The sequence below is a fragment of the Coccomyxa subellipsoidea genome, assembly GCF_000258705.1.
Source record: "Coccomyxa subellipsoidea C-169, whole genome shotgun sequence".
NCBI classification, from domain to species: domain Eukaryota; kingdom Viridiplantae; phylum Chlorophyta; class Trebouxiophyceae; family Coccomyxaceae; genus Coccomyxa; species Coccomyxa subellipsoidea.
The window spans coordinates 2603939-2623895 of NW_005178038.1; the positions used below are offsets into that span (position 1 = coordinate 2603939).

General features: G+C 56.2%; 2 protein-coding genes across 2 annotated transcripts; both read right to left on the reverse strand.

The window, feature by feature from the left end:
* Positions 1-1176: 1176 nt before the first annotated feature.
* COCSUDRAFT_65582 (hypothetical protein) lies at positions 1177-12062 on the reverse strand (the record flags this gene model as incomplete). Its single annotated transcript, XM_005649373.1, has 20 exons — positions 11941-12062; positions 11465-11581; positions 11253-11329; positions 10668-10983; positions 9994-10205; positions 9500-9668; positions 9055-9159; positions 8534-8686; positions 8183-8345; positions 7641-7850; positions 6978-7198; positions 6490-6703; positions 5827-6113; positions 5249-5446; positions 4572-4820; positions 3636-4085; positions 2794-3231; positions 2270-2569; positions 1706-1855; positions 1177-1371 (listed from the first exon to the last, which is right to left on the reverse strand). Exons 2-20 carry the CDS (start codon positions 11495-11497, stop codon positions 1177-1179), a joined length of 4140 nt encoding a protein of 1379 aa, XP_005649430.1. The 5' UTR covers positions 11498-11581; positions 11941-12062.
* A 497-nt stretch (positions 12063-12559) lies between these two features.
* On the reverse strand, positions 12560-19815 carry COCSUDRAFT_46999 (hypothetical protein; the record flags this gene model as incomplete). The annotated part of the gene is made up of 11 exons (XM_005649374.1): positions 12560-13644; positions 14226-14300; positions 14699-14862; positions 15221-15338; positions 15625-15729; positions 15978-16553; positions 16920-17150; positions 17702-17868; positions 18202-18391; positions 18843-18923; positions 19777-19815. 11 exons carry the CDS (start codon positions 19813-19815, stop codon positions 13414-13416), a joined length of 1977 nt encoding a protein of 658 aa, XP_005649431.1. The 3' UTR covers positions 12560-13413.
* Between the last annotated feature and the right edge of the window lie 142 nt (positions 19816-19957).

Genomic DNA, 19957 nt, shown 5'->3' on the forward strand with positions numbered 1-19957 from the left:
TGAGTAAACGGGCCATGTCACATGCGGTGTGACGCAAAAGACCCTCAGTGAGGAGTTTTCAGGGGACTCTATAGCTAAACTCTACAGTTCAGTTAGAGTCCCCTGGAGTTCTTGTATATAGCAGTGCATGTGCTCGAGGGGTTTGTGAGAGTGCTGTGAGTTTGATCCGCAAATGCGAACCGTGTGGCTAAGAGCGTGAATCTAAATGATCTGTTTCTTTCCTAGAATGAGGCAGCCGTGTTTGTGCAACTATTTTCATGAAGCTACTGGCCTAATTCTCATGACAGCAGAAGTCACTTCTGTGTTGTGATATCTGTAAAATATTACAGATAGAAGGTGAAAATGCAGGATATCAGGAACCTCGTCTTGCTTCTTTTGCAATTGCTGCGTGACCCCAAGAGGCCCTTCCATGTCAGAAACAAAGTACATAAACAGAGGCAACTTGACATCGCTATTCAGCTCATATGATGCATCCCTGGCAAGCTTCACAGGTGGTACCAGGCTAGGCTTCTTGAAGGAACAAGCATTGCAAATCGTCTTGAGTAACAAACCGCAGAAACCTGATCTGAGCCGCTGTATGTCATCTTTGTTGTTGTTCAAACCTGCCTATTATTATCAATCCCAATGACCATAGTTTGGGCAAGCCAGACCTGCCCTTGTGTGCTTCTCCCTTGAGAGTACTTATCATCCCAAAATACCAATCCAATCCTGTCCAGAAATTCACCCATTCTGTCAAATCCAATGTGAGCCTCTGTCCTTCCGGAAGGATCCAGTGTGGCTGTCCAAGTTTCTGCATTCAAGATTCAAGATTCTCGCGGCCAACATTCCTCAATATTACGGGTTGCTCCAAACACCGTGCTCAGTGAGCACAGACTTCTCAATAGAGGGAGTTACTGTTTTGCCAAGTGGCCCCTGGGCAGGTACAACAGTCATTCTGACAGTGCACTCCCCTGAGTCTTTTACCAAAGCCAGAAAGGCGCAGTAATTCTAATGAGCAAGGGATAGCAGGTCAGCAGAACATGTGACACCACCGGCTACCTAAGACAGCCGCGCTGAGTGGTGCTGATACAGGGCGGGGACCCCGAGAATGGGAGGATCCGCCCCATCCCCTGGGGTCCGTCTGGCATCGGTGGCAGGGGAAACCGAGAGTTGGGGGGACCATCAGCGGGGTGTCCCTTAGGCGTCGGCGGCGGGGGGAACCACGCGCAGGGAGTCCGGCGCGATGCGCACGGCTGCGGTGTCGGCCAGCGCGGCCGTCAGCCGGCCGCCGGAGCCGAGCGCCGCCTCGAGCGCCGCCACGGCCGCCTCCGGCTCCGCCGTCTCCACTGAAAATGTCACCACCAGATCGCCCGCGTCCTCCTTGGCCTGCACCTGTAAAAAGCATTACATGTCAGCCAGGCATGTCACGTGGCTTTCAGACAACTTAAAGCTGGTCAAATGCCTGAGTTACATTCAGCGCCCAACATCCCAGGTGAATTCGATGACACCAACAACATCATCCTGCCAGGAATACTGCACCGCGAATATAATCTCTGAGGGCAAGATCAATGACCAGACACTTTGTCTCTGCGATGGCCAAGCCTCGCATTTGTCTTGGCAATTTGCTACCTGGCCAGCCTGACATTGATCCTCCCACCACACATGCGGATTTGGCAATTTTTGTCCCACGCCCTTGCACAGCCTCCAGTAGGAATAGTAAATTTACGCAATAGAAGGGGCGTGCCTGGGACTGCAGCTCGCGCGCGATGCGCAGGTGGCTCTCGGCCGCGCGCGCACTCACCAGCTGCACCCGCACGACGTAAATCGCCTCCTCCGGCACACCCAGCTCCGCTGCCAGCTGGCCAAGGAACGCCTCCTGCCAGACGCACCCACACGCGTGTCAGCACATCATGTAATCCACTACGCCCTGACTCTAGCTTCTAATGTACACTAGTGGAGCAATAGTGAAATAAGATGACCTCTAGGTGGGGCAACCTGTTGTGCCTATTTAAAAATAATCGGCACTGATGATCATTGTGCCATCCGAGCTGTATTCAAGAGGACATTATGCAGCACGGATGCTTCGGGTGCAGGCTTGCCCAAAGTGGAAGCCAGAGCAGCTCTGAGACAAAGAGACACTCAAAGAGACAGAGTGACACAAAAAGACGCTGAAAAGGTCACGGCTGTGGGCGGCAGGGATGAAAGTGCTGCAAGGAGTTCCCACATGTGGCAGCCTGTGGAAGGCCCTCACCAAGGATGCCTAAGAGTCATGGAGAGTTCAAGGACGCACCTGCTTTGGCGCAAAGGTCTCCTTGGTCTCGCCACGCAGCGCCAGGGAGAGAGTAACCCCCGGCGCCGGCGCCTGGCGGGGACCGGGCTGCTCCGGCTCCTGAACAACCGGCTGCGGCTGCTGCGCCGAGAGCCGCCGGCCGGTGCGGTTGGCGAGGTCGGTGATCCCCTTGATGAGGAAGGAGATGGGCGAGGTCTCATCGGCTGCCGAGAGCGGCTCGGCGGCCGGGGCCGGGGCGGCGGCCTTGGGCAGGGCGGGGGCCAGGAATGGGGCCGGGATGGGGCCATCCACAACGGTGCCCTGCAGTGCCATGCTACCAGTCAGCCATGCAGCAATTCACATCAGAGACGCCAACTAAACTTGAATAGGTAGAGGCAAGTTTTTTCATAGCATCGTTCGCCGATGCTTTCTCTGCACCCACTTGCTATCCTGGGCAAGCATAAGCAGCTAACCCATGACATGGGGAATGATAGTCAGGCCCATGGCTTAAAAATTAAGGTTCGAATCATGCGCATGAAACAGACCTGGGGGATGTCCAGCAGTTGGTGCCAGAGGCCGGTTGTGGGCAGGTCGAAGCCGGCGGGCAGGGGAATGCGCTGCCCGTTCTGGAACACGATGTCGGCGCTCTGCAGGAAGGACTTCTCGTTCTTCTGGTCGATGAGCACGTGCGGCTCGACCGTGATCAGCGGCTGCGGATTGCGGTACCCCTGCGGCTGCGCCGGCTGCTGCGCAGGCTGCTGCGCCTGCAAATTTGCCTGCAGGCCGGGCTGCTGCGGCGGCTGCTGCGCCAGTCTGCGGCCACCGGTGCGGTTGGCGAGGTCGGTGATACCCTTGATCAGGAAAGAGATAGGGCTGGTCTCATCGGCTGCCGGGAGCGGCTCGGCGGCCGGGGCCGGGGCAGCAGCCTTGGGCAGGGCCGGAGCCAGGAAGGGAGCAGGGACTGGACCGTCAACCACGGTGCCCTGCAGTCAGGTAAGCAGTTTTCAGCGGTTGTCCTGTCGCTGTACATAGTATAGAAGGCCTCATGCCACCAGGTCTTGAGGTTGTAAGGATGAAACAGTCAAAATTGACTGTCATTACAAGATGGGTTTGATGCAGTGGTAACAGGAAAGCGGGTATAGCCATGTATGACTACATGTTATTACAGAGCACTACCTACTCATTTCCTTAGCCTTTGCCCATTACAGACACACAACAAAGCAATATTGAGGTGTCCACTTCTATGTCAGCAATCAGATGCCTTTGTGGAAACCATTCCTACCTACTCTGCTGCTGCAGTCCCAAGCTTGGTGTTTGGTGAAATCCCAAGAAAACTTGCAAAAACGTAGACAGATTATCAGGAAGACCCGAAGAGCCGGGCAAGCACCTGGGGAATATCCAGCAGTTGGTGCCAGAGGCCGGTTGTGGGCAGGTTGAAGCCGGCGGGCAGGGGGATGCGCTGCCCGTTCTGGAACACGATGTCGGCGCTCTGCAGGAAGGACTTCTCGTTCTTCTGGTCGATGAGCACGTGCGGCTCGACCGTGATCAGCGGCTGCGGATTGCGGTATCCCTGCGGCTGCGCCGGCTGCTGTGCCGGCTGCTGCGCCGGCTGCTGCGCCTGCAGATTTGCCTGCGGGCCGGGCTGCTGCGGCGGCTGCTGCGCCAATCTGCGGCCACCGGTGCGGTTGGCAAGGTCGGTGATCCCCTTGATCAGGAAAGAGATAGGGCTGGTCTCGTCGGCTGCCGGGAGCGGCTCGGCGGCTGGGGCCGGGGCAGCAGCCTTGGGCAGGGCCGGAGCCAGGAAGGGAGCAGGGACTGGACCGTCAACCACGGTGCCCTGCAGTCAGGTAAGCAGTCTTCAGCGGTTGTCCTGTTGCCGTACATACTAAAGAAGTGTCAGCCACAAATATCTCATTGCAAGGGCATTCTTGTTCTGATGCACTCTGAGGATATTGCAGCACCAAGGCCCTTGTGCGGCCACCATGTCTTGAGGTTGGATGGATGAAGCAGTCATATGCCTTGTCATTACAAGATGGGTTTGATGCAGTGGTGACAGAAAAGCGGGTATAGCCATGCCTAACTACATCTTATTACAGAGCACTACCTACTCGTTTCCTTAGCCTTTTGCCCATTACAGACACGCATCAAAGCAATATTCAGTGTCCACTTATATGTCAGCTATCAGATGCCTTTGTGGAAACTTTTCTACCTACTCTGCTGCTGCAGTTGTCAAATTTTTAAGCTTGCTTTTGGTAAACTTCCAAGATTATTTGGAAAAAAGTAGACCACAACATCAGGAAGACCCAAACAGCCGGGCAAGGACCTGGGGGATGTCCAGCAGCTGGTGCCAGAGGCCGGTTGTGGGCAGGTTGAAGCCGGCGGGCAGGGGGATGCGCTGCCCGTTCTGGAAAACGATGTCGGCGCTCTGCAGGAAGGACTTCTCGTTCTTCTGGTCGATGAGCACGTGCGGCTCGACCGTGATCAGCGGCTGCGGGTTGCGGTACCCCTGCGGCTGCGCCGGCTGCTGCTGTAGCTGTGCTGCCGGCTGCTGCGGCGCCCCTTGAGGGCCCACCTGCAATGTTTCCCTGCCCTTCAGTAACCATATGATGTCTAACTTAGGCGTCCAATTATAGTATGCATATCAGGGACGGCCCCGGCTGGCGGGGGGTGGTACAAATACTGAGCTCCGTGCCCACGGTTGACTGGGTCCTGGTTGGATCTGGCAAGTCCAACATGGGGTAGGAAAATGCGGCCACATCTACCTGCACCTTGACTGTACCTCAAGGACACACTGGAGCCTGATGTATTATGGCAAGGAACTTTAAAAGAAATACTGGCTCGGGCACAGGGCCAACCCGCGCTCCTCTGGCCTTCAGCAACTCATAATCCTCAAAGTGAAGTACCCCATATACAGCATGAACAGCAGGGGTCCAGATAAAAGGCGGGTCCGTGTGAAAATTGGGCTCCAAAATCATTTGAGCACCGAAAAAGGGGGCCAACCTGCTGCTGCGGCGGCTGCTGCGCCAATCTGCGGCCGCCGGTGCGGTTGGCGAGGTCGGTAATCCCCTTGATCAGGAAAGAGATAGGGCTGGTCTCATCGGCTGCCGGGAGCGGCTCGGCGGCCGGGGCCGGGGCAGCAGCCTTGGGCTGGGCCGGAGCCAGGAAGGGAGCAGGGACTGGACCGTCAACCACGGTGCCCTGCAGTCAGGTAAGCAGTCTTAATGCTAGTTTAACGTCTTGCATTATATCATGGTCTGGTGAGATTCCTCAAGGACCTTGACTGTCTGTGGAAGATGGGTATTGTGCATTGGCAATATTGGAACACTATAGGCATGTACGGCTGCAATTGAATACAAGCAGCTTCCCACGACTATTCAAATCTGATATACTTCTATACAGACAGGGCAAGAGTCCCAATCCTTCAAGATGACTGTCTACAACACTCATGGCCCCTTACCGAGTTCTCCAGTCAATGCGATTGGGCCATTGCCAAGCCCAATTATCAAGCTTGCATCAAGTGCAGGCCCCTTTGGAAGCGGTAGGAACACCAAAGAAGACCCGAACAGCCGGGCAAGCACCTGGGGAATATCCAGCAGTTGGTGCCAGAGGCCGGTGGTGGGCAGGTCGAAGCCGGCGGGCAGGGGGATGCGCTGCCCGTTCTGGAACACGATGTCGGCGCTCTGCAGGAAGGACTTCTCGTTCTTCTGGTCGATGAGCACGTGCGGCTCGACCGTGATCAGCGGCTGCGGGTTGCGGTACCCCTGCGGCTGCGCCGGCTGCTGCTGCGCCTGCAGATTCGCCTGCGGGCCGGGCTGCTGCGGCTGCTGCGCCACCTGCTGAGGCGGCAGCTGTGACAGCTTGCGGCCTGCATGCATGCACATGCAACACTTCATCCCCTTGATAGGCACAGGAATTTGATCTCGACAGAACGCACGCTCTGGCTGCATAGGCAAAGCAGCTCCGATCTCGTCTCACCAATTATCCAAACGCTGTACCACTCATCAATCACTTGACAGGAGATTCTTACCCTGTTTAAATCTAGCTCACAGCACGAGAAAACATGATACATCATTAGCTGCAGAATCGTGATCACTGCACAACTAACCCTAAAGGAAAAGTCCAGCATCCTTCCTCCCCACGGCAGACTACCTGCCTTATGGTGTTGGGCGAGGATCACATGTTCGCAGCAGGTGAGTATATTCTTCAACAGAAAATGAAGAAGGAAATTCAGGCAACCGCACCTGAGGCCTTGCCGAGCACGGGGAGGACGCTGTAGAGGGCGGTGTAGGGGCGGCCGGCCTCGGCGGCTGCGGCGGCCGCCGGGCCCTGCGGCCGGGGCGCGGGGATCGGCGCGAGCAGCGCCTCGGGATTGGCCGGCAGAGCAATCTCGGGCATGCTGGGCAGCCCAAGGTCGGGCACTGCGGGCAGGCTGGGCAGGCCGCGCGGCTCCTGCGCCTGTGCGTGCATGCAAACATTCGGCCGTCAGTCTGGTGACTTCATGAGCCACAAATCGGCCAGAGGACGCTCGACATTCAGTGAATGGCAGGAAGCTTCATTTCATCCGACACACAGTTAAGACTTGCTTGGACAATTCAGGACAAGAGCCACCTCTAATGCACGTGAGCATAACATGAGCCCCAAAATTGGTCCAAGAGGTAAGACCCATACTGGATTTCCAGAATGGCGCATGCAACACAGTGCGCTTTTCACACTGGCAGAGAGTCTGCACCCAGGAGACAGGAAGGAGGGGCCGTGCCTGGCCGGGAGCCGGGGCGGCGGCGCCGGAGGAGGCTTGCTGCAGGCGGCGGCCAGCGATGAGGCCGGAGAATGCGCGCGTGAGGGGGTTGTCAATGTACAAGGGCGCTGCCTTGCCCTCCTGCGCAGCCGCGTACTCCTGCGCAAGGATCTCCGCCACCGGGGCCGGGGCCGGCGCCTCTCCCAGGTCCATGTCTGCGACGCAATTTTTATGGTCAATGGCAATCCACGGCTAGACACCACCATTATGTAATTTTTCTTGGGGCACGAGCCGCTGGGAAACGAAGAAGATTGGAGGCCCGGTGTCCATATCTGCCTCAATGCAAAGTGTTTTTGATGTCTGCTACATGGGAGCAAACATGTCGGAATTGCCTATGGCATGCCTAGCAAATAGTGCCGCATGGCAGTCAAGGTATCCGTGCAGTCTTTCTGGCTCTGTGTTGCACGGCTGCTGGCAGAAAACCCATGCCCTTACCAAGACATTCCTGACACCTGCCAACTGTTTATCTCGTCCTTAATGAGTTTCTCTCGTTCACTGATGCTTCTGAACAACACCAGGCGAGGCTTGCGATCTCAGGATCCCTGTGCAGAGCACCCAAACACAATGCAAGGGTCCAGGAATCCAGGGGGAACGCACTGGGGTAGACGGCGGAGAGGGTGTTGAGGGCCGGGATGGCAGGGAAGGCGACGGGGATGGAGGGCAGGCTGATCTCCTTGCCAGCAAAGCTGAAGGTGCCGCCGGTCAGCTGCAGCTGCTTGTTGTTCTGGTCGATCTGAATCTCCGGGTGGAAGGACACAGCCGGCTGGCCGCTCGGCTGCTGCTGGAAGGATTGCACCTGTGGCTGACCTGTTGGCCACACAACCAAACAAACATAATCAGAAAAAGTGGACCATCTAAGTGCTCCCTTTCCATGGCGTTCTCTCAGGAGATTGAAACGGATTGCTGCGATGCTGCTAGATGCTGACAGCTCTTGTAATGAGGATGTTGTCAATGCTCTGCTCTCGCAGCCGCTTACTGTGTTAAGGAGTCAAGTGCATGCCATGCCTTAGCAGGAGTCATCCTGCTTTATTGTACCGTAATATTCCATGTTGTAGCGGTGCTGCGAGGTGAAGTAAAAGATGCACTTCAGGCAGGTGCATGTTTGGTGCTAGAGGGGGCCGGTAACGAGGGGCGCGCACCGGGGCCGGGTTGGCGCGGCTCGGGGCCGGGTTGGCGCGGCTGAGGGCCGGGCTGCTGCGGCTGCTGCAGCATGCGGCGGCCGATGCCGGAGAGGACGGGGAGCGCCTTGTAGAAGGCCTTGTACGGGCGCTGCACCTCCTGCAGCACCGCAACCTCCGGACCCTGCACCAAATCTATCATGATCAGTCACCGATGAGGCACTTGCACTGCGTCGCTGCCAGCACTCCCAGCCCGGACGCTGCACAAGCACTCGATTAGACGCCAGTGGGAAGGTAGCAACACAGTGGGTTATTCCGACATCGTATTCTCTTGACGACACCTGACTAGAATCCGGATGGCCAAGACTAAACGGAGGCAGGTCGGCAGGAGCGTGCCTGGGGCCGGGGTGCCGGCAGGGGGGCGAGGATTGCGTCGGCGTCGGCCGGCAGAGCAATGGCGGGCATGTCGGGCAGCCCGAGCTCAGGTACGCTGCGCAGCGCGGGCAGGCCACGCGGGCCGTCCGCCTGCGCACACAACATGGTAATCTCTGTAAGCATTGTTGTAGGCAGTATGAAGTCCTTCCCATGTACTCGATCTCGTTGCAGCGAACACACACACCGGCTTTAACGCCTGATGTCAGTCCATGGATGCTTGTAAGCATTTGTCACGGTGGGAGGCTGGTGTTTGATGGTTACGCCATGACAATGATCTTCAGTGCGTGGCATATGCACAAGGCGCATTGCACTGGGCTGAGATTCGCATCACAGAATAACGAAAGTAGAAAGGAGGTGGTGCTCATCTTTTGCCGCAAGTCAGATTGGGTCATCAGGCATTGGTTCAGCATATCTTAATCATGCGGATCAAGGAGGGTCCAGAGGTGTCAATATGATACCTGAGGAGCGGGCGCCGGGGCGGCCTCCTCAGACAGCTTGCGCGCCTGCTGGGCAGGCTTGGGCAGCCCCTTGGGCAGCATGGCCTGCAGCGCCAGCGGCCGCGCCTGCGCGCATGCACAGGATACACTCAAAACAAGAAGCAATCAACTGCCTTCTCCCTTAAATATCCTCACACCAGGGCAGCACTTGCATTCGTTCCTACTGCAGTGCGCCAGCGTGCATGGTAATGGGGAGCTAATTTTCTGCCCAGTCTTTTCCCCTCTTCGTGCAGGGGTGACATTTGCAAGACGAAGTTCAGGGAGCAAGAATGACAGGAGAGGCCACATGGCGCTTCTAGGCATTGCAGTGTCATGCGTGGCACAGGTAATACCTGCGTCACAGCCTGTTGAACCAATCAGTTCCGCTGCAAACGCATCAGAAAAATTCGTACGGCTGCATGCAGACACAGAAACTAGGAAGGTGACTCGCCTGCAGGGAGGCGCTCTCGCTGGGGCGGGGGATACGGATGACGACGGTGTCTGAGTTGGGGTACTCCAAGCTGACTGGAGCAGGCGCGATCACCTCAGCAGGCTGCTGCTCCTGCGCGTCCAGAACATGCAGCGCCTCACTTGACCTGCAGCCATGCATTTCCATGTCAGCTTTCCTCTGTTACCATGTTATTCCTGTACAGACCACACGCAGAGAGCATGCCTCTGTTTCTGAGGAGTCGGCCAATGTGTGTTGTGAATAAATGGAGAGCAACATGGCTTCAACAGCCATGCGCGTTGCGTGCATGCACCAGAGAATTGGACATGATTCTTTTCTGCCTTGATCGAGTGCTGGCATGCTTCCTCACCCAACAAGCGCAGCATTTAACTTAAAGCACAAAATATGAGCTGCCATCTGATGACAGAAACAAATGTCATCTTATGAGATTATGAGCTGGCGAAAGTTTTCACCTGGTGCTAGGCGCGGGGGCGGCAGCAGTGCTGTCGGCGAGCGCGAGCTCGGGGGCCGGTGGGAGGACCGGGGGGAGCTGCGGCAGAGGCGGCAGCGGGAGGTCCGGCAGTGGCGCCGGTTCCGGCGAGGATGCCTCAACCTCTTCTCCCTCAAGCGCCACCACGATGTTGGACGGCCGCGGTGGCGGCACCGGCGGATCACCTGAGAGCTGCTGCACGTGCACATGAGACTTGTCATGGCTCCAGTCTTCACAAGATGTATGACACATCATCTAGCAGCCAGGATGCACATGCTTGGCCAGCTCCTGCCAATTCTGGCTTGCCTGGATGGTCCCAGAGAAGCAAGGCTCACAAAGGCTTGAGGGGCAAGGCCAGAAGGCAACTGCCACTTATAACCCATAAGCATCGGGCCGGTAAGTGTTGCGCCGTTGACCACATGCAGTGTCAGACATAATTCTTAATGAGCACTGTGGACTGCATGTGAAAGGGGAGCATGCACAACACTGGGAAGTTCCAGCCTCCAATCAACGTGCGAATGGGTCAGAGAAAAGCATGCAAGCAGTTGGCGCGCTGCTCCGCAGCTGCCGGGCTCGCAGCAGCTGCGCTGCATGCTCGATGGGGAACCCTGCAACAGCTTCACGCAAAGAAGGAAGCTGCATGGGAAGGTGGCGCACCGCGGGAGCCAGGGCAGCGCCGAAGGCGTCACGAATCTGCGAGATGGGGCCAAGTGCCGAGGATACACTCTGCACACCCGGGGCAACTGCCTGCTGCGCGCTCCTGATGCCCTCTGCGACAGTGTTGGAGGCCTGGGAGACTGTGTTGGAAGCTTCAGCCACGCGGTCGTCGATGGATGGCGTGGGTGCAAAGTTGGGCAGCGCGTCCAGGACTGGCTGCATGTTCTCCGATGCGAAGCTGCGCACGTTGATCTCTGGCAGGGTCGGCAGGCCTGCCACGCCCGGCAGCGCTGGCAGTGTCCTGTCATCCGCAGATCTGCTCCCCAGCACAAGGGAAAGTGTCTTCAGGGTGTCTGAGCTCTGATGCTCAATACGAGCTGTTCCAAGCAACTGCATTGCGCACCCATTTGTGTCCAAAGCTCACAATCAAGTATGCTGGTAGCCTGGGGAGCCTCATTTGTGTGAAAAGTAGTCTGACAGCCCCAGGATGGTATTGAAAAAGATGGGTGGTTGCTTGAGGGAGGTCCTTCAATCTTTCGAACAGATGTCGCAAGAGGGGCCTTCTCTTACGAACATGCGGCTTACCTTGCAGATGCGCCAGTCAAGCACATCGACGCGAGGCACAGGCAGGCTGCTGCTACGAGAGAGAGGGAGCGTGACCCCTGGACAGCAACGTCACGTATTGTAAGCTCTCAAGCAAGTGCGGGCCCGCAAGCACCAAGCAATCCCACAATTGCTCAAAGCAAAAACGTTCCAGGCGTTGTTCCCTGTCGCGCGTTATCAGCTGCGTGACTCACCCGCAGTGCGGAGGCCCGCCTTCTGTCAGTCATCGCCGCTCTAGGGTGCGGGCTGTCCTTTCAGGTGCAGTCCCAGATCTGTGCACTCTCAAGACAAAACTTCGCGTCCTACAAGTCCTGCACAGGACGCAAGGGCGGCGTCAGCGCAGTCCTACCCCGCCATTGCTCACTGAACAAGTGCAAGAGTCCATATCCTTCGCCTCCGCATTGGGTCGCCTGATGCGCAATCAGGGAGACCGGCATGTACAGGAGCGATTACCATCACAGAGTTACTGTCTGCATCTTGATCAGCGAATGTCCCAGATGACTGAAATAGATGTTGCCCTTTTGAACGTAAGTAACTCTGCCCTGGTCCCTTTTGATGGTGCAGATAGGACAGCAATCACAATTGTCCAATACAAGATGGGAAAGGCTCCTTCTGGTGTGTGAAGCCACCAGATTTCAGTGTCATGAAAGTGCAAGAGCTTTTTGTTTACCTCCACTTCCTTGTTTCGCAACGTGGGTCCTGAAACGGTGCAGGCACCCAGTGTGCTTCCTTGGACACTTCTCTTTCCTTATTTACGGGTATACAGGACCTGCAGGACCACCAGATCGCAAAAGTGGTGGGCAAGTTTCAGGACTGAGCCTGCAGCTTTGCATTTTGAACGTTGCCCAGTCGTACACAGGCGTTCCTGCCATGACACCTCAGCTTTTCTGGGAAGGCCTTCTCAAGGAAGCATCAAAGGTCGAGAATATGCGATGCACGAGCCAGTAGACTGGCATTTTGTTTTCGTATGTCTCATCATTGGGGTTGGTGCGAAGGGTGATAGTTGCAGACCTGTAAAGCATCCTCATCTCGATCTGTACAATGTGCTCCTACCGTCACAAAAGGCTTGACAGGGTGTGAGGGCACGCCGCTGCCTAACACATCCTTCACCGCCAAAAGGCTTGAGCTGCAAAATGTAACACCTAATGCAACTTCCGCGCGCTGTAAACATTCTGACTGCATCACAAAGGGAAAGCAAGACCCGGATCGCTGTAATTTACTTCTGTCCAGCTGAGTGATCACCAGCACGTGCACAGATAAAAACATCGCCCCAGCGCTTGCTGGATTGAGGTTATGACTATGATTACAGTTGCCAGAGCCAGCAGGAAACACTGACACACTGCTGTCATAGGTCGTCTATCTCATATTCCAAATCTTCAAATTGTTGAACTCAGCCTGCACAATCCTGTCATCAGTCCAATATGTTTCCCCATCTAGCATGCAAGATAAACTTCTTGCAAAGTCCCTTCACTTTGCTAGCCTGCAAATGCGGAGCCGGTAGCTTCAAATCAAATACTGGTGTTGCATTTCAGGCCCTGATGTCCTGCAACTCGCTCCGAGGCACTGTGCAGTTTCTGAGGTTCGGGCACTGTGAGGTTTGTGAGGACTCTACACATGACTGGCATTTGCCAATCAGTCTGCTCCACCAAAGCCCTCGCAAAACATTCAACCCCATTTGTCCCGTGCAAGAATATCTCCCTTCCAATACCCAACGGTCCACTTCCAAAACAGCTGTCTTGACAGAGCCGACGGCCCAGCATAAGCGCCCCTGAGCCGGGCCTCAAGAACTACGTCTCAGTGCGCATGCTTCTGCACCTTGAGTATTGCCTTGCTTTCCGCTGCCTCATTGCAACCTACTGCGCTTTCTCCAGAGCCAGGCTTATGCAGAGCACTTGCAGGATTTGGACTCCCCACGGACCCGTGGCCCAGCGCTGGCTGTTTGACAAAGCCAATACCCGAGCACGACGGGTCGGCTCTGGTGGTGGAGCCCTGCTTGCTGCTGCCTCATTGCTGCCTGCATGGAGCGCTCTGTGCAGAGCAAGGCTCATGCAGACCACAAATCCGGCGCATTTTCACGACAGCTTTTCCTGCGGACAAGCTTGGCCCGGGCTCAGCTGCCCGATGCCCCGGCCCAACGGGTGGCTTAGGTGTTGGAGCCCTGCTTGCCGCTGCCGCCGAGGCCGACCCAGACGAGGTTGTTGTTGGGGATGGCGGCCGGGCCGGCCGGCGCGGGGAAGCCGGGCAGCCCGGGCTGGGCAGGTCCGGCGGGCTGTGCGGGCAGGTTGTTGTTCGGCCGCACGGCCGGGCCGCCGCCGATTGCCTGCAGCTGTGGCAGCGCGCTCTGCTGCGCCAACGACTGCGTCAGGGGGACGCCCTGCGAATGCAGTATTAGTCAGATGTCAGCGCAAAGTTGCTGCTGGGCTGTGTTGGTGGTCACTGTTATCTTATCATCACTTGCTGTTCCTGGCAAGAGGGAGGGTGTGGATGCAGATAAGCTGCAGGTGAGGCTGCCACATATCCTACCCCTTGTTGGATATGCCAGATCCAAGCAAGACTCAACTAACCGTGGGCACGGTGCTCAGTGTTCGTGCCGCCCCCCGCGAGCCGGGGCAAAAGCATTTCATAGTAAGATGTATTCTGCTGGGCTGATCATGCAGATGGTGATCCATAGCATGGTGATGAAATATAACAGTCACGATGCATTGGTGCCCTCATCTAGAATGTCAGTTATCCGCCACTGCCAGGAAATAGTGGTGATCTGTTTGACCCTCTCTCAGAGAACCTCAGTAGGGTGTCATCTTTGCACTGGCATTGATCACTACTGCTGAAATACATGAATGACATACATGGTTTGCCCTTCTTCCTTACACACCAAACACATGACAAGGGACGAGGCGGGTGCAGCCGGGAAACTGCCGCAAGAGAAGGTTGCCGGTGGGCAAGTGGGGAGATCACCTGGTTTGTGAGGTCCTGGAAGGAGGCACTGACTGCCGGCTGCGCCTGGCCCGGCAACGGCTGCGGCTGGGGCGCCTGCGCAATTATAATCACATGTCACTTCTGCCCAAGAAATGTAGCATTGCGCCTGTCGACTGGCCATTCCTGCCCAGTACCTGTTCATGTAGCCTACATGCAAGAGAGCTCCCGAAGCGACATTAAGGACGGTGGACGGACAGATCGTTCTTCAGAAGTGCTCGAGCCCTGCAAATTGACATGCTGAGAAGAGGCAATTTATTTGCATGCCTTATCTGCAAGAATGATTCATGTAGTCCGCCAATCTTGAGTTTTTACTTGACACCTTACAACCGGCATGCAAAGGTATGTCTTGTTTGCATGGCTGCAGGCATTGCAATACCTTGCCCTTGTCATTTTCAAGATCCCATTGAATATCTCATTCCTGGATGTATGGGAGCTGGTCTCAGGGGGCGTACCAGGGGCAGGGGAGCCAAAGCAGGCGCGGGGCCGAGGGGGGGCGCGGGGGACCAGGTGGGCAGGCTCCAACCGGGCAGGTTGACGCCGTTGATCGTCACCGGAGGGAACGTCAGCGCAGACGAGGAAGGAGACGGCGCGGACGCGCTCGTGGACTGCTCTGCGCCTGCGCGCACAAGTGCGGAAACTTGTAAAAGACTGTTGTGTGCTTCACTGGACCCTGAGAACTTTCCGATCGTCCTGGTTTAATCCGGTGGTGGGGGCCTGACACATGGTCTGGCGGTCACATCACGAAAGTAGCAGGATTTTGCAAGGAGTGCAAAAAGCACTGCGTTCATGCGGCATGCACAGCCATAAGGCGGTTGAGCTGAGGTTGAAAGTTGCAAGCAGGCCCCTTGCCAGGCCTCTTCATTTGTCCCGAGTTGCCACTGTATAACAGCTGCTGCCGTGGACAGCAGAGCCTGTAGTGCAGCATGCATGCAGTTGTGCTTTCCGAATTCCAGCGCAGTGGGGTGATATCTCACCGTTGTTGGTGGTGGCGGTTGTTGTGGCGGCATTTGTGGTGCCCTGATTTGCGGAGGAGGCGCCGTACTGGCTGGGCTGGCCCGTACCGGTCACTTGAGAGCGGGTTGCATCTGCACCCTGCAGCAGAACGGATTGTGTCAGATATGGTGCTGACTATGGTATTTGGAGCCTTTGAGGCGCGCATTAAGGTGAGGAAACATGCTCCAGGACGTGGCTATGGATGGCTTCAGGACCCTCTGTCTCTTGCAGGGTCTTTGCAATTGCACGTCAAGCCAATGTCCATCATGTGCCCTTTGCAGCTCCTTACACGCTGGCTGCTCCATGTGCTTGAGCATGATTTGGGCGTGCGCTCTTTGCCAATCATACAGCCAGCTTGCACAATTCTGCAGTGCTGAGACTATACCTGGGTGTTGGTGTTGGCCACAGCGGCAGTCTTGTCTGTGCTGGTAGTTGTTGTCTGCTGCTGCTGCTGGGGGGAGGGAACCCATGTGCCGTCAGCCAGCTGCACCTGCGCGCACATGCCGGCAGGCAGCATTAGATACCCTTATATAATGCTCGGCCTCCCTGACTAACTTTGCCCACTTCCCTTTTGCTCGCCATGCAACCACCCCCATCCTTGAAATCAACTACATGGAAGCCTGTGATGAATTTTTCTCCCTGTGTGGGCTCATCTGAGGGACACACAGGGCAGACGCGAGGTTGACAACAGACTGGGGTGCTCATTAGCGATGATGATTAATCAGGGATATCTCTCACCTGGGGGGTGATGGGGTTGCCATCGATAGTCATGGCAGCGGAGGTGGCCTGGGTGGGGGCGGCGGCCTGGGGGGCCCACTGCTGCTGGGGGGACCACTGCTGCGGCTGAGGGGACCACTGCTGCTGCTGCTGAGGGGACCACTGCTGCTGCGGCTGGGGGGACCACTGCTGCTGCGGCTGGGGGGACCAGTTGTTGTTAGTAGCGGCTGATGCAGAGTTGCCCCAGTTCTGCTGGGTGCCGGTTCCCTGCTGCTGCTGAGCCTGGTTTGAGGGGGCCCACTGCTGCTGGGGCTGGGGGGACCACTGCTGCGGCTGGGGGGACCAGTTGGAGGCGGCGGCCTGGTTTGTGGGGGCCCACTGCTGGCCATTGGCGCTGGGGGCCCAGTTGTTGGAGTTGGAGGCGGAGTTGTCCCATTTCTGCTGGCTGGCAGGGGCGGTCTGCTGGGTCTGAGTTGAGGGCGCCCACAGCTGCGAGGGTGACACTGCCTGCTGCTGCTGGTTTTGGGCTGCGTTGCTGGCAGGTGCCCAGTTCTGCTGGCTGCTTGCTGCCGCCTGCTGCTGCTGTGTTGGCTGCCACTGCACACGCCCAATACAGGATGTCAGCGGTGGAAGAGCCATCCGAGAATGAGATTTGCAGCAGTGGATGTCCATGTCTTTCTGCAAGACCCCTCTGGAAATGTATCCTTGCAGCAGATCTGTTGTGCAGACCCCAGAAGCAGCGCAGGTGAGAGTGGTGGAAAGAAGGAATGCCCAGCTAGGGTGCAACAGCCCTCCTGCTGTCCACCTTACAGGCTCACACTACTGTAGAATGTAAAACATGGCGTCTACGCCCACCAAACCTCTGTTTGATTGAACAAATACTTCCCAGACCCGGTCCCATCGCATAAAGCTCCTCTTCAACCTTGATACAATATATCTTTGAGTGTGTGTACACAGAAGTACCTGCACCTGCTGCAGCTTGCGCCCGTAGTTCTCAGCGTTCCAGGTATCGTGCGTGAAGGTGGTCGGCACGGCAACGGTCGGCAGCGCGTCCTGCGCCGCAGCCGCCGGCTGCTGCTGGAAGGAGGAAGTCCCGTCGCGCGCTGTGCGCGCTGCGCCGGCTCCCGCGCCCGAGTTCGCCGACGCCGCCTGGCCGCTCGTCGTGAGGATGTCTGCAATGCGCTGAGTCGCCGCCTGCATGTAAAGATGCCACCAATCTGACTCATTCTCTTCAGAAAGATGATGCATCTTGGAATATGTCAGTTCCAAGCTTCTCCCAAAAGGGGTGTGGAACATCTACGTAAGGACCTGCGTGCAGCCGGCAGTTGCTACCTGTGTGCATGACCTGTGTGCACTGCACAAGCTATGCCCACAAAGGGATTGCACGCGCCTTCTGAGCTACCAGCAGCTTGCACCGAATCATGTGCTGCATGATTCAGAGACAAAGCGGGCTACAAAGGAGTGACATCTGTTGAGCTATGCACAGAGAGGAAGATGCGTGCTTCTGAGGTGCTCCAAAAAGACACCAGCCTTTTGGCAGCAGGCTCCAGCTGCCGAATTTGCAACCACGCTCTGAGGTGGGTTGATTGTTTCAGGACAATCAAAATCTGGAGTGGCCACTTACATGCCTGTGTTCATCAAGATGTTTCCTTCTATTGTCGTGGGGAGGAACATGCAAAATCTGAGCACGCCAACGCCAAACAGACCACATGGGTGCACATGCAAGAAAAGGGAGCTACGCCGACCTGCTCAAGGGGCGCGAGCGCTTGGATGACGGTGGGCGGCGGTGGCGGCGGCGGCGGAGAGGGGATTAGCTCCATCAGAGACTGAGTCAGCGAGTTTACGCCCGGCGCAAGCGCGTTAGCGAAATTGGCCGCCACAGCCTGGGCTGGGGCCGGCACCGGCTCGTTGCCTGCGCGCAGAGAAACAACTCTTTTTCAGCATATCATTTGGCACAATGATGAAATCACAGGGAGAAGCGTCCCCGCCATGCAGCAGCCCCCGCGCCGCATGCTTTCTCAATCACTGCCAACACTCACAGCTGGCTCTTCAGCGTGAATGCCTATGTCAGACATCCCTCACACTTGAAGTTCCACGTAGTAATCCAATGAACCCTCGCCAGTGCTGCTCTTTTTATGCAATCTTCACATGTCAGACTTCATTCGGCCATATTTACTTCCTGTGAGAGAGGCCACTAATGCTGATCTGCTTGACTTGCGAGTTTCACACATCAGGTAAGAACTACGAAAAGCAGTAGGTGTAGAGTGCGCGCCTGCGGTCCAGTAGACTGAGCCAGATGGCGAGCCGACCTTGAAGCGTTCGTCGGTGGTCTGTTGCTTGTAGAGTCCAGCGATGTTCTGCCCCTGCAGCGTGGACTGCAGAGAAGTCTGCCTGCTCGCCTCCCCCCCCAGCGTCGCCAGATACTGCCCAAACGTCTGCGCAGCATGAATGCTTAATTATCCCTGTGCTGTCTTCAATCATGCGGACATTATGCAGCTAGTCTGCACAGCAAGAGCAATAATCACCATAACTGCCCTCCTCAGCCATACGAAGCACAACGCAAAATACACAGAAGCACAAGCACTCATCCGACAGTGATGCTGATGCCTGGCTTGAGCACAACCATGCGCATGCCTGCCAGACATGTAAATCATGAGAAACATACACATTAGAGGTAGACAGCGCGCAATTCAAAGTATTGATAGACTAGCCTGGAGCCCAGCATTTATTGGGAGCGAGGATGAGTCACCCCGACACAACCACTTAGGACCGTGGATCCCTAAGGCCTGCAGAGGAGCTGTCACTTTTTGGGAGCTGTCAACCCAGAGGAGCAGGTACGGTGTAGTAATATTAGTAAGTTTGTGCAAGCCGGGAAGGTTGGATCACCTGGGTGGCGCGCACGCCCTGAATGAGGGTGTTGAGGTCGTTGGAATTTATTGGCAGATTGCCTGTGGATGACGACACGAGCTGCACGGCACAAGACATATCCTTGAGACAGCCGCAAGTGGCAAATCTAGCAAAAGGTGATTCACTTCTTATGTCTTCCTGCTTCTAGAAGGCAGGACAATGAGGAAGACAGGCAGGGCTTGACAGGGCCTCAAGAAATTCTCAGGGTGGCCCAGATATATTTTCACCGCCACCCTGGGTATTTCAGAGACTTGGCCCCTGCCTTGCACTGCTGGGCATGAGACAGGAACATGTTCTGGGCAGACCCAACTCCCACTCCAGAAAATCCAGCCCAGTACTAAGAGCCCTGAGGTCAAGAATGGAAGACTTCGCCCTGAAGATGGGTGGTTCTAAGGGGCGTGCCTGTTTGGCTGCCACGCTGCCAGCCTGCTGGGCATTAGCACTGCTGAGTGTCTGTTGAGCTGCGCCCACAAAGTCATTATTTGCTGCCGCAGTACCGCCAGTGCCAGCAGCTTGAGAGGCTGTGCTGGCCCCTGTTCCTGTCTGCAGAAGCCTCCTAAGTAGATTTGACCTGGGCAGAGCATGACAGAAACCATTCACTTGGGAGTGCAGTCTGACTTTTAGCTTGAGCATGTGAATATCTGCCAGAAATCACCTCTACAAGGACAAAGATGGTGAGGACAAAATAGTTTAGGGAGATTGTGTTACGACTCACCCTGTATGTGCTGCACATGGGCTAGAAAGCTGCGCTGCTAGTGCCGCTACTAACAAGAAGGTTGCTGCTCTTCTGGCCTGCACCATCCAAAGCAGCAAAGCAATCAGAGAGTCACTTCTTTTTGTTCTTTAAGGAGGGTGAGTAGAGACCACAGCAGAGTGCCATTTGTGTATCTGTAAGAATATGAAGCTTCCTTACCTGCCCACAAAACCGCTGCCGCGCCCTTGGCGCAGCCATCCTTCCTACTGACAACTAGAAGCAGGAATCCAAGTTCCCTGCTGCAGCTGATGTGCCCAACAAGCTAGAACTTTGTTTCGCCTGCATCAAAATGCCACACGGATTAGGAATATAGAATAATATTACACAAAGCTAGGAATTG